The 11102-nt window shown below is 31.4% G+C and overlaps 1 protein-coding gene across 1 annotated transcript; it reads right to left on the reverse strand.

Moving 5' to 3' along the window:
* Positions 1–7936: 7936 nt before the first annotated feature.
* Positions 7937–10338, reverse strand: LOC140882595 (heat shock cognate 70 kDa protein-like). Its single transcript, XM_073288685.1, has 2 exons — positions 9898–10338; positions 7937–9760 (listed from the first exon to the last, which is right to left on the reverse strand). Exons 1-2 carry the CDS (start codon positions 10109–10111, stop codon positions 8124–8126), a joined length of 1851 nt encoding a protein of 616 aa, XP_073144786.1. The 5' UTR covers positions 10112–10338; the 3' UTR covers positions 7937–8123.
* Between the last annotated feature and the right edge of the window lie 764 nt (positions 10339–11102).

Here is an 11102-nt window from a genome sequence, read left to right on the forward strand (position 1 = left end):
AAATTATTATATGAGATTGAAAAAAATATATCAACAATGTTACACAATAAAAAATAATAAGTCACAATTAAATAAATCATAAAAAAATTGATGCTAACTATTATATTTTGAATAAAAAAAATTTCGAAATAATATGAATAATATAAATAGATATTTAACTATAAAAAAATAATAATGTAAGATATTAAAAATATTACAAATACTAGTTTTAAAATTTTAAATCACATTTTTAATAATAAGTGTTTTTATGCCCATAATTCAAAAAATAAATAAAAAATTTATTTTTTTTAAAAAAAAATTGCGGCCCATTTCAACCCGCGGCCCGTTTAAACCTGCCTTCAAATGGGCCAATAAAACCCAACCGCCAAGTTTTCATGGCGGGGCGGGCTAGCCCGATGAGCCCGACCCATTTTGACGGTTCTAATCTTCATTGGTCAGAGTTAAGATTCCTTTAATATCGATATCAAAGCACACCTTTATTTTTGGGTCGCCCCTTGGAGCCGGAGAAATGTCAGACAAAACAAGTTCACACAACAAAATGTTATCCCTTGCTATAGGCCTTTCACCCTCGAAAACTGGGTACAAAACACTACTACAAAATATTTATATGAAAATTTTATTTGATATAATTTAAGGTTTTAGAGAAAATAAATAAACTGATAAATTAATAATCAACATATTAAATATTAATTAAGTGTTTAAAACTTGGATTACTTAAATATTTTGAGTCAATGTTTTAGAGTATCTTTTTTACCACTTTATAATTTCATCTATATATCATTTTTGTACCCAATGTGTTAAATATTTTTTTAAAATATCTTATTTTTTACTTATGATATATTCATGTTTCTAAGTTATATAAAAAATTATGACTTAATAATTTTTTTTTTATTGAATTAGATAGTGAAGTAGATGCATATTAGAAATACGTAATATGCTTTACAATAGAGTTATTTGTACACTTCTCCCCTGTGAAATTTTGAAAATGCACACTTCTCCCATGTAAAATTTTAATATGCATCTTAAACCCCGACCTTTTATAAAATTAACACACTCGCCCCTTCAGATGAGTGATTGTTGCGCACGCGCCTCTCATGTAACTGGGAAAATATTTTGATATTTTTTTGCACCAAATACCCTTGTAAAATATTAAAAATACATATTTGACCCCCTGAGAGTATAATTTTTAAATCTATTCAACCCATAATACACAATTTTTATTAAAATCTAATTATAAAATATTTAGCAAACAATTTTCGTTTTATTAATTTTTATTTTAAATTTATTATGATTAAATAATTTTTTTTAAAAAAATATTATTACTTTATCTTGTTATCATTATTTTATTAAACTCAGTTCTTGTTTCCAACTTCTCCATTAAATATCCATTCATAAATGATATTTAAATACCTAAAAATACCAAAATATTAACCAAAATAATAAGTTCATGCATATTACTTTTCAATTTATGACTATATATTTTTGAACCAAAATCTAAATTTTTTAAAATTCATTGCAGAATTTGTATTAAATAATAATACAAAATATTTATTAAGATTCAAATATAAAATATTTTTCAAACATTGTTAATTTTATTAAATTTTTTTATTTTAATTTTATAATTATTAATTAATTTGTTTCTAAAAAATTATTATTACTTTATCTCGTTATCATTATTTTATCAAATCACTTCGGGTTTTCAACTTCTCCATTAAAAATGATTATAAATATGGATTTAAATATTTAAAAGTACCAAAATATTGAACTAAAATGATAAGTTCATGAATATTACTTTTTCGATTTAGAATTATATAAACATGTTATTTTTTATTATTTATTACAAATGGTGCAATGTATCTTCTTGAAAAATTTAAATTTTGGTTCAATAATATATAGTCCTAAATCGAAAAAACAATATGTTTGAACTTATCAGTTTAGTTCAATATTTTGTTACTTGAAATTATTTAAATCCTTGTTTATGAATGCATGTTTAATGGAGAAGTTAGAAATACGAAGTGAGTTTAATAAAATAATGATAGCCGGATAAAGTAATAATATTTTTTTAGAAAATAATTAATTAATGATAATACATTTTAAATAAAAAATAAAAATTAATAAAAAAAATGTTTGCTAAATATTTATAATTGGATTTTAATAAAAATTGTGTACTATGGGTTGAATAGATTTTAAAATTATACTCTCAGGGTTTGGTGCAAAAAAAAATACCAAACTGTTTGCCAAGTCGCATGAGGGTCGTGTGCGCAACAATCACTCATCTAAAGGGACGAGTGTGCTAATTTTATAAAAGAGCAGGGTTAAAGATGCTTATTAAAATTTCATAGGAGAGAAGTGTGCATTTTCAATATTTCACATGGGTGTTTGGTGCAAATAACTCCTTTACAATATGGGTATGTTTACTTGGCTCGATAACTATATGATTAACTTATTAATCTAATCTCATCCATTGTTTATTTACAAAAAATCAATTTTTCTCAAATTTTAGGGCCCGTCATTATACAATGATTTCATGGGATTTCTGATCCTTAATTACATAAGGTATAATATATCCTGAACAATATTTATAGAAAAAATATCCAAAAAATTCCTAATATAGCTCCTTTAATTTATTTGTTTTCCTCCCAAATTCTCATCCCCTTTTTTTATAAATAAGTTTAACAGATTTCAAAAATAAGTTTTTTTATACTTAATAATTTGGATAAGTGAAAATTACTCACATTTGAATCAATTAAAATTTATAATATTCAATCCAAATTATATGAATACAAAATTAAACATAATATTATTTATCATAGGTGGAGGGTAAAACTCTAATTCGTCAATCATTATTTTAATCTCAAAATTAATAACTCAAAGTAAACATGTTACTGTTTATACATCATTGTTTCACGTATTTCAAAATCATTTTAATAGTCCTAGTATGAATTAAGGGTGAATTGGTGTTCAGTCCCTAAACCCAAAGTCAAATTAAGAATCAGTACCTTGTCAGAAAACAGTTGTTTGCACTCCCTGGGCTCACATTATTTTTCTCGAATAAAATTGAGTACAAAACATTGAAAATATGGTACAAGTACATGATATTTGAGCACTAATTATTCAAGATCGAGTACAAAAAAAATAAGAATTTGAGTATAAAATCTAAACATCTTTATTAATGTGAACTTGCAACATATGTTTGAGTACTCAAAAATCATATATTTGTACCACATCTAACACATTGGATACTCAAATATCATATATGAGTACCATATTTTCAATGTTTTGTACCGATTTCCATCCAATAAGATAAATGTGTTATTAAATATCAATATTTTCGTATTACTTGAAAATCATATATTTGTACAAGATCTAACATATTTGATACTCAAAATATCATATATTAGTACCGTATTTCTAATATTTTGTACCGATTGCATTCTAAAGAAAACAAATGTGTCATTATATCAATATTTGTTTACATATTTGAGTACTCAAAAATCATAAATTAGTACCAGATTTGAAACAGTCGATACTCAAATATCATGTACTTGTACCATATTTTTCATGTTTTGTACCCAATTTCATCCGAAACAAAACATGTGGGCCCAGAGAGTTTAAACAAAGTTTTTTTTTCTGACAGGGACTGATCACCGACTTAGGTTTAGGTTTGGGGACTGAACTATAAATTACCGATGATTTAACCACATGTAATCACATCTCACTAAGTAAACGCAACATATTATATATATATATATATATATATATATATATACATACATGCATACATAAATACATATAACACATTTCACTATGTATTTTATTATTAGTATTATTTTTAATTCAATTATATAACTGATTGATCTTAAAATAAATGATCTTACGTGTGGAACAAGTGCATTTTTACTAGTGCTTTCAAGTGGAACAGTGTACGAAACTCTTATCGAAATAAGGAAAGAGGAGTCGACATTTGCACCATTGGAGTTGGGGTAAATAAAATCAAGGCCAATAATAATAATAATAATAATAACACACCCACCCACCCACAAAATTAATCAAAATCTCAACTTGTAGGATCAAACGTTTGTCGTTTTATCAAAAACTATAGCTTGTGGTAATGGTGCAACTCAAATATTTTAAAGCGCATAACAACTCAAACATCATGGTTCGATCGCTCTACCAACATAGACAATTATTGCACCCAACAATCTTTTTCATAATAATTGCACTCTTTGCAATCAATGGAAATCGAATTCATGACTTGGGTTCTGATATCAATTGTAGGACCGAACGCTTGCGGCTTTACCAAAAGTTATGGCTGGTAGTAACGGTGCAAGTCAAATCTTTTAAAGCGTAAAATAGCTCAAGCGTCATGGTTCGATTGATCTACTAACAGGGATAATTATTACACCCAACACAACTTCTAATTTGCTACTTTTCAAATTTTCAACGAATATAATACACAATTTAAACGATTTTTCATTAATATTGTAACAAACAATATATAATTCCCACGTATATATTAAGTCGAAGGTTTGGGTAAACAAAATCAAGGCTTAAAAAAAAAGCACCAAAACATACAAGGAAAAAAGTTCAAATTATATATGCATAAAAATTCAAAATTTGAAAATACACCAAAGGAATATCTCTCTCTCTCTCTCTCTCTCTCTCTCTCTCTCTCTCTCTCTCTCTCTCTCTCTCTCTCTCTCTCTCTCTCTCTCTCTCTCTCTCTCTCTCTCTCTCTCTCTCGATCTCGAACATGATCTATAATAATAATTTTTTAAGAAAATGCTCCCAAATACCTTCCAACTCCTTTCATTTTTTTTTATATATATAATACACAATTTAAACGATTTTTATTTTGTTTTTAAGAACATGATCTCTCGAACATGATCTACACCAAAGGTTCTTGGTGCACCAGAATGATGTGTAGGTGGACCAGAATAGATCTAAAGCAATGCTTGAGATCAAATCCCCAGGAACAAAAAGGGTTTCAACGATTCCTCGGTCAGGTAAACTATTTGAGAAGGTTCATTTCTAATCTGGCAGGAAAAAACTAGAGAGTTCTCATGGCTACTGAAGCTTAGGGATACATAGGAATTTGTATGGGGACCTTGTCTCCAAGAATCTTGTTTAAAAGATCAAGGAATACATGTCCTACTACTGGGGTCTTATGCCTCCGAGGTATGAATTTTTTTTAAAGTTATACAATGTGGCCGCTCTAGAATCAATATGTTGTTTGTTGGAACAAAACAATAATGAGCTTAAGGAGCAGGCTATATATTATCTAAGTCATTCACTCAATGATGGGAAAAGTAGATACTCTTTTATTGAAAAACCTTGTCATGTCTTGTTCCATGCACACACTTAATTGAGACACTATTTAGCTATCTAAAGTGCATGTGATATCAAAAACTGATTTGATTTATGCTAAGTAGGCCAGTTCTTTCAGGTATAATATGGAAGTGATATTTAGATTTGAAAAAGTTCACTTTGATATATTATCCTCAAAATTCTATGAATAGGAAAGTTATCGTGGATTTTTAGCTAACCATCCAGGTACAGAAGAACCATTAGTATAAAAAGTCGAGCTCACTGTATATGGAGTGGAGGTGCATCCATGAGTATTGAAGTTTGATAGATCTAGCATAGAAGGAACTGCAGGGTTCCTGAAGCTTTTGCAGTAATCTCACATCTGGTTAATGACTTTGAGAAAATCACTTTCCAACATTTACCAAGACGACAAAAGTGGGAAGCTAATGAACTGGCCCGAATCACCTCTAGGTTGAAATTTTCCTATGAATTTACCTATCATTTGGTGTTAATCCAATAGAAGATACATATTCTCAGCGTGTAAAATGAACAAGGCGGGGAACCATGTGATGACTACCAAAATTCATGTAATCGGTTATTCAAAGCTAGCATAATGGCCTTCTAGGCCTTTTGCGATGGTGTTTTTCCAAGCTATGACCAAAATATTTCAAAACTATATCCAGGCATATTGGCCCGTTGGGCCAACAGCCTGCTGGGGGCATTTGTTTGGCCCCAAAAAAATAAAAAAGTTATTTTCTCAGTCCATTATAAAAGTTCCTTCGGCCCAGTTCCTGAAGTTAGTAAGTACAACCGGCCAGCCCATCAGAAATAAAGTGAAGATCATGGCCCGGTAGAAATGAGAAGCAAATGAAAATGAAAGTTAAAGACTTTGACCAAGTCAAGACAAATAATGGGAGAAATGGGAAGAAACGTGTTCCACTATGTGGAAAAGGGTTGATGAGATCCTAGCATATGGGTAATACCCAAATCATACATCCAATGGTTCCTATTTTTACACATAGGCGTAATTAGTGATATATTATTGACGTGACAAGTCATGGGACATTAGATCTATCAATGGGGTAATACCCATATTCTAGGTTGAACTCTACCGTGGAAAAGAGTAGTGTGTGGTTATTCAATTTTTCCAAGACAAAACCATCGGCAGGAGCATTTGGGAAAGGAACAAGCAAACAATGACACAAATCCAAAACAACTCCAAAAGTGGCTCCCGATTTTACAATACTTTTTCTACCGATTTTCAAACTTTCATCTTTGTTTCATGTTTTCATAAATTTTTAGTATACATTCTAGTTCATATTGCTGAGTTCTTCGAACATTCCAGCACCATGTATTTATGTTTTTATGGCAAACCTTAGTCATTTTGAATTTTTCAATAGCATAGTTAGAGTTTCTATGGCTATTAAGAATTTTTCTTCACAATTTCTTATGTTTTTTGGCGTTTAACCGGTGGAATTGAAACCGACGATGAAACTGGTGCTCACATTCGCTTGATTTTAGAAGTTAGATTATATTGTTTATTTTTACTTAATTTCGGCACTCACGTGCCTGGCACGCTTGCAACACAACACACAAAATTCGCCAATTTTTATGTTCAAACACCGTTTTACCGGTTGGATCGTTCGGAACCGGTCGAACCGGCCAAGAACCGACCAACAATCGGTCTCAAGAACCGGCCAAGAACCGGTTCAACCGAAATTTTGAATTTTTATAATTTTTTTAAAAAATTAGTTTTTTAAAAAAAATTAAAACTTTAATTTAATATTTTATTATATGTATACATGATTAATTGGAATTAATATTTTGAATATATTTATATTGTTATTTATTTTTTAAACTAGGATAAATATATTATTTTGTTTATTTATATACATCTTTTAGGTTTTAAATTTTAAAATATATTATTAATATTATTATATTATATAAACGGTTTTTCGGTTCGACCGTCCGGTTAAAACGGTCCGATTGATTGGACCGTATTTTGAAAGTAAACCGGTTCGATCATCGGTCCGATTATAAAAACATTAATAATAATAATAATAATAATAATAATAATAATAATAATAATAATAATAATAATAATAATAATAATAATAATAATAATAATAATAATAATAATAATAATAAAACAACAACAACAACAACAACAACACACACACAAAATTAATCAAAATCTCAACTTGTAAGATCGAGCGCTTACGATTTTATCAAAAGCTATAGCTTTTAGTAATTATGCAACTCAAATCTTTAAAGCGCATAACAGCCCAAACGTCATGGTTCAATCGCTCTACCAACATAGACAATTATTGCAGCCAACAATCTCTCTCATAATAATTGCACTCGTTGCAATAATGGAAATCGAATTCATGACATTGGCTCTAATATCAATTGTAAGGTCAAACGGTTGCCGTTTTACCAAAAGTTATGGCTGATGGTAATGGTTCAACTCAAATTTTTTAAAGCGCAAAACAGCTCAAGTGTCATAGTTCGATTGATCTACCAACAAAGATAATTATTGCGCCCAACACAACTTATAATTTGCTACACAATTTTCAAAATTTCAACGAATATAATACACAATTTAAACGATTTTTTCATTAATATTGTAACAAACAATATACAATTCCCACGTATATATTAAGTCGAGTGTTTGGGTAAACAAAATCAAGGCTGAAAAAAAAAAGCACCAAAACATACAAGGAAAAAGTTCAAATTATATATGCATAAAAATTCAAAATTTGAAAATACACCAAACGAATCAATCTCTCTCTCTCTCTCCCTCTCTCTCACATGATCTATAATAATAATTTTTTAAGAAAAGGCTCCCAAATACCTTCCAACTCCTTTCTTTTATTCTCAATCACATCTCTTTCTGCATTTTTGTGATCATCCAGCCACGCCATAGCAGATTTGATCTCGCTTTCGATTTTTTTGGCATCGGCAATTCCTAACTTTGAACTGAATTTTCTTGTCGCAGCTCCAGCGTTGTAAACATAATCTTCCAAGGAGTTCTTTGCCTGAAATCTATTTTTATGCTCCTCATCCTCTAACTTCAACTTCTTGGCTTCTTCTAACATTTTCAAAATCTCATTTTGTGATAACAAGCCTTTAACATTGCTGATAGTGATTCCATTTGCATTGCCAGTTGCTTCATCTTTAGCGGTCACGGTTAAGATTCCGTTAACATCCATATCAAAGAACACTTTTAGTTTTGGGACGCCCCTTGGAGCGGGAGAAATGCCAGACAAAACAAATTCACCTAACAAAATGTTGTCGCTTCCTCTTGGCCTTTCGCCCTCGTACACTGGGAACGTCACACTAGTTTGGTTATCATTAACAGTGCTGAACCCTTTTTCCTTCCTCGTAGGAACGGTGGTATTTCTAGGGACAACTACACTCATCTCACCACTGTCAAGCTCCACACCAAGAGAGAGAGGGGTGACATCACACAACACCAGATCTCGAATCTCATCAGTACTCTGACCACTCAAAATCGCCGCTTGAATTGCTGCACCATAGGCTACAGCTTCATCGGGGTGAATGCTTTCGCACAGCTTCTTACCATTGAAGAAATCCTGAAGCAGTTGTTTTACCTTTGGAATTCTAGTGGATCCACCAACAAGCACCACTTCGTCGATGCTTTCCTTGTCCATCTCGGCATCCTTCAAACACTTCTCAACGTGGACAATGCATTCTTCAAACAATTCCATGTTCAGCTCCTCAAACTTGGCACGTGTTATTGGAGAGTTAAAATCGATTCCATCGTACAAACAATCGATCGAAATAGCTGTATGGACCATTGAAGACAGATTCTTCTTTGCCCTCTCACAGGCCGTCTTCAGTTTCCTCAATGCTCGGGCGTTGTTGCTCATGTCTCCTTTGTGCTTTCTCTTGAACTCTTGAGAAAAATATTTCAACATTCTGTTGTCAAAATCTTCTCCTCCAAGGTGAGTGTTTCCAGCAGTTGACTTAACCTTAAAGGTGCTCTTCACCATTGTGAGAATAGAAACGTCGAAAGTGCCACCACCAAGGTCGAAAATAAGCACGTTCTTCTCACCAGAGCTACTATACATTTTGTCAAGACCGTAGGCAATGGCTGCAGCAGTTGGTTCGACAAGGATACGCAAGACGTTGAGCCCAGAAATGATTCCAGCATCTCTGGTCGCCCGCCTCTGGGAATCATTGAAGTAAGCAGGGACGGTTATGACCGCATTTTTCACCGTAGATCCAAGAAAAACTTCTGCAATCTCCTTCATCTTGGTCAGTACCATTGAAGAAATTTCTTCCGCAGCAAATCGCTTCTCTTCACCTTTGTGGGTAACAACAATCATTGGCTTATCATTTTCACCACAAATAACCTTGAATGGCCAAAGCAGGACATCTTCCTGGACCAGTGGGTCGCTGAATCTCCTACCGATCATTCTTTTAGCATCTATAAATTAAGTAAGTTAGTGAAGAATTATATATAATTAAATATACTTTCAGTTATGTTTTAGACTACAGAAACATATATAGGCTGATTGCAGATTGAACTTTTTAGAAACAAAATCGATCGGTACGTATTCTCACCAAAAACAGTGTTCGTGGGGTTCATGGAGACTACGTTCTTTGCAGAATCGCCCAAGAGACGTTCGGTTTCATTGAAAGCTACATAAGACGGTGTGATGCGGTTGCCTTGATCATTCTGTATGACCTGAACACGATCCCGTTGCCACACGGCCACGCATGAGTAAGTGGTTCCCAAGTCGATTCCGATCGCCGATCCTTCACTTTTTCCAGCCATTGCCTACTAAGAGGATCGAATTAATGTTTTCTTGCAATATTATTTCATATAATATTTTATATGAATTGTTTGAGGAAATCATATATTTTTCCTCCCCCAATGACTTTGTACAGAGTAAATTTTTGGCTTGCACAACGACTTCCAAGTCTTCTACAAAAAATAGACCCACTTGTTGATAATTAATATATATAACCCATCAAAAATAATTCTTTAAAAACTAAATTATAATACCTAGCAACCCATAGCCTTAAACAATCCAAATATATTAGAATGACAAACTTGTGAATGAAGGGAAGACCAAGCAAAGGTAAAGTCTTCTTATTCTTTCTTTAGTTAGAATTGACAATTTCAAAAAGAGATTTAAATTTTGTTTTAAGTTTAAATAAATTCATATAAAATTGATGACAGAATTGATTCTTGACTTAATTACAACCTCATATGCATGAAGTCGTCTACAAAAATATGGACCCAAAGGTGTAACTAGTTTCATTTAAAATTGTAATATGTCAATTTTAAATAACTCGAAATAAAAAAATTATCATGTCCGGACTTAGGCCTGCCCAAATGAGATCACTACACAATAAGTCTCTATAACTATGATTTCATATTCATTATCGCTTAACCAAAACGATTAACTCTATAAGAGTTCAATATAGTTCATCATAAACCATTTCAAACATTTTTTAATAATACAGGTGTGAAAATTTCACTCAACTAATATTCAGTCTTCCCCTTAATTTTCATACCAAATAAATACATGAGATGTGAGTAGATAAGGGTCAAATCAACCAATTTTTGCCTTCCAATATTATTATATGGTCTCCCTAATAAAACATACATGACTAGTATTCGAGAATACCTTTTTTTTAATATGTAGGAACCTGTAAATTTATTAAGAATAATATTTTAATACAATTGCTACTAACCACGAGGAAAATTCACCATTCACTCATACAAAAAGTGAAAGGGAAGAAGAAAAAAAATTGAGCAA

This window comes from Henckelia pumila, chromosome 2 (assembly GCF_033568475.1).
Source record: "Henckelia pumila isolate YLH828 chromosome 2, ASM3356847v2, whole genome shotgun sequence".
NCBI classification, from domain to species: Eukaryota; Viridiplantae; Streptophyta; class Magnoliopsida; order Lamiales; family Gesneriaceae; genus Henckelia; species Henckelia pumila.

Coding starts and splice junctions, on each gene's coding strand:
- LOC140882595 (XM_073288685.1), bottom strand. CDS start 10,111: ATGGCTGGAAAAAGTGAAGGATCGGCGATCGGAATCGACTTGGGAACC. Junction 9,761..9,897: donor CCCCACGAACACTGTTTTTG/GTGAGAATACGT, acceptor CTTAATTTATAG/ATGCTAAAAGAATGATCGGT.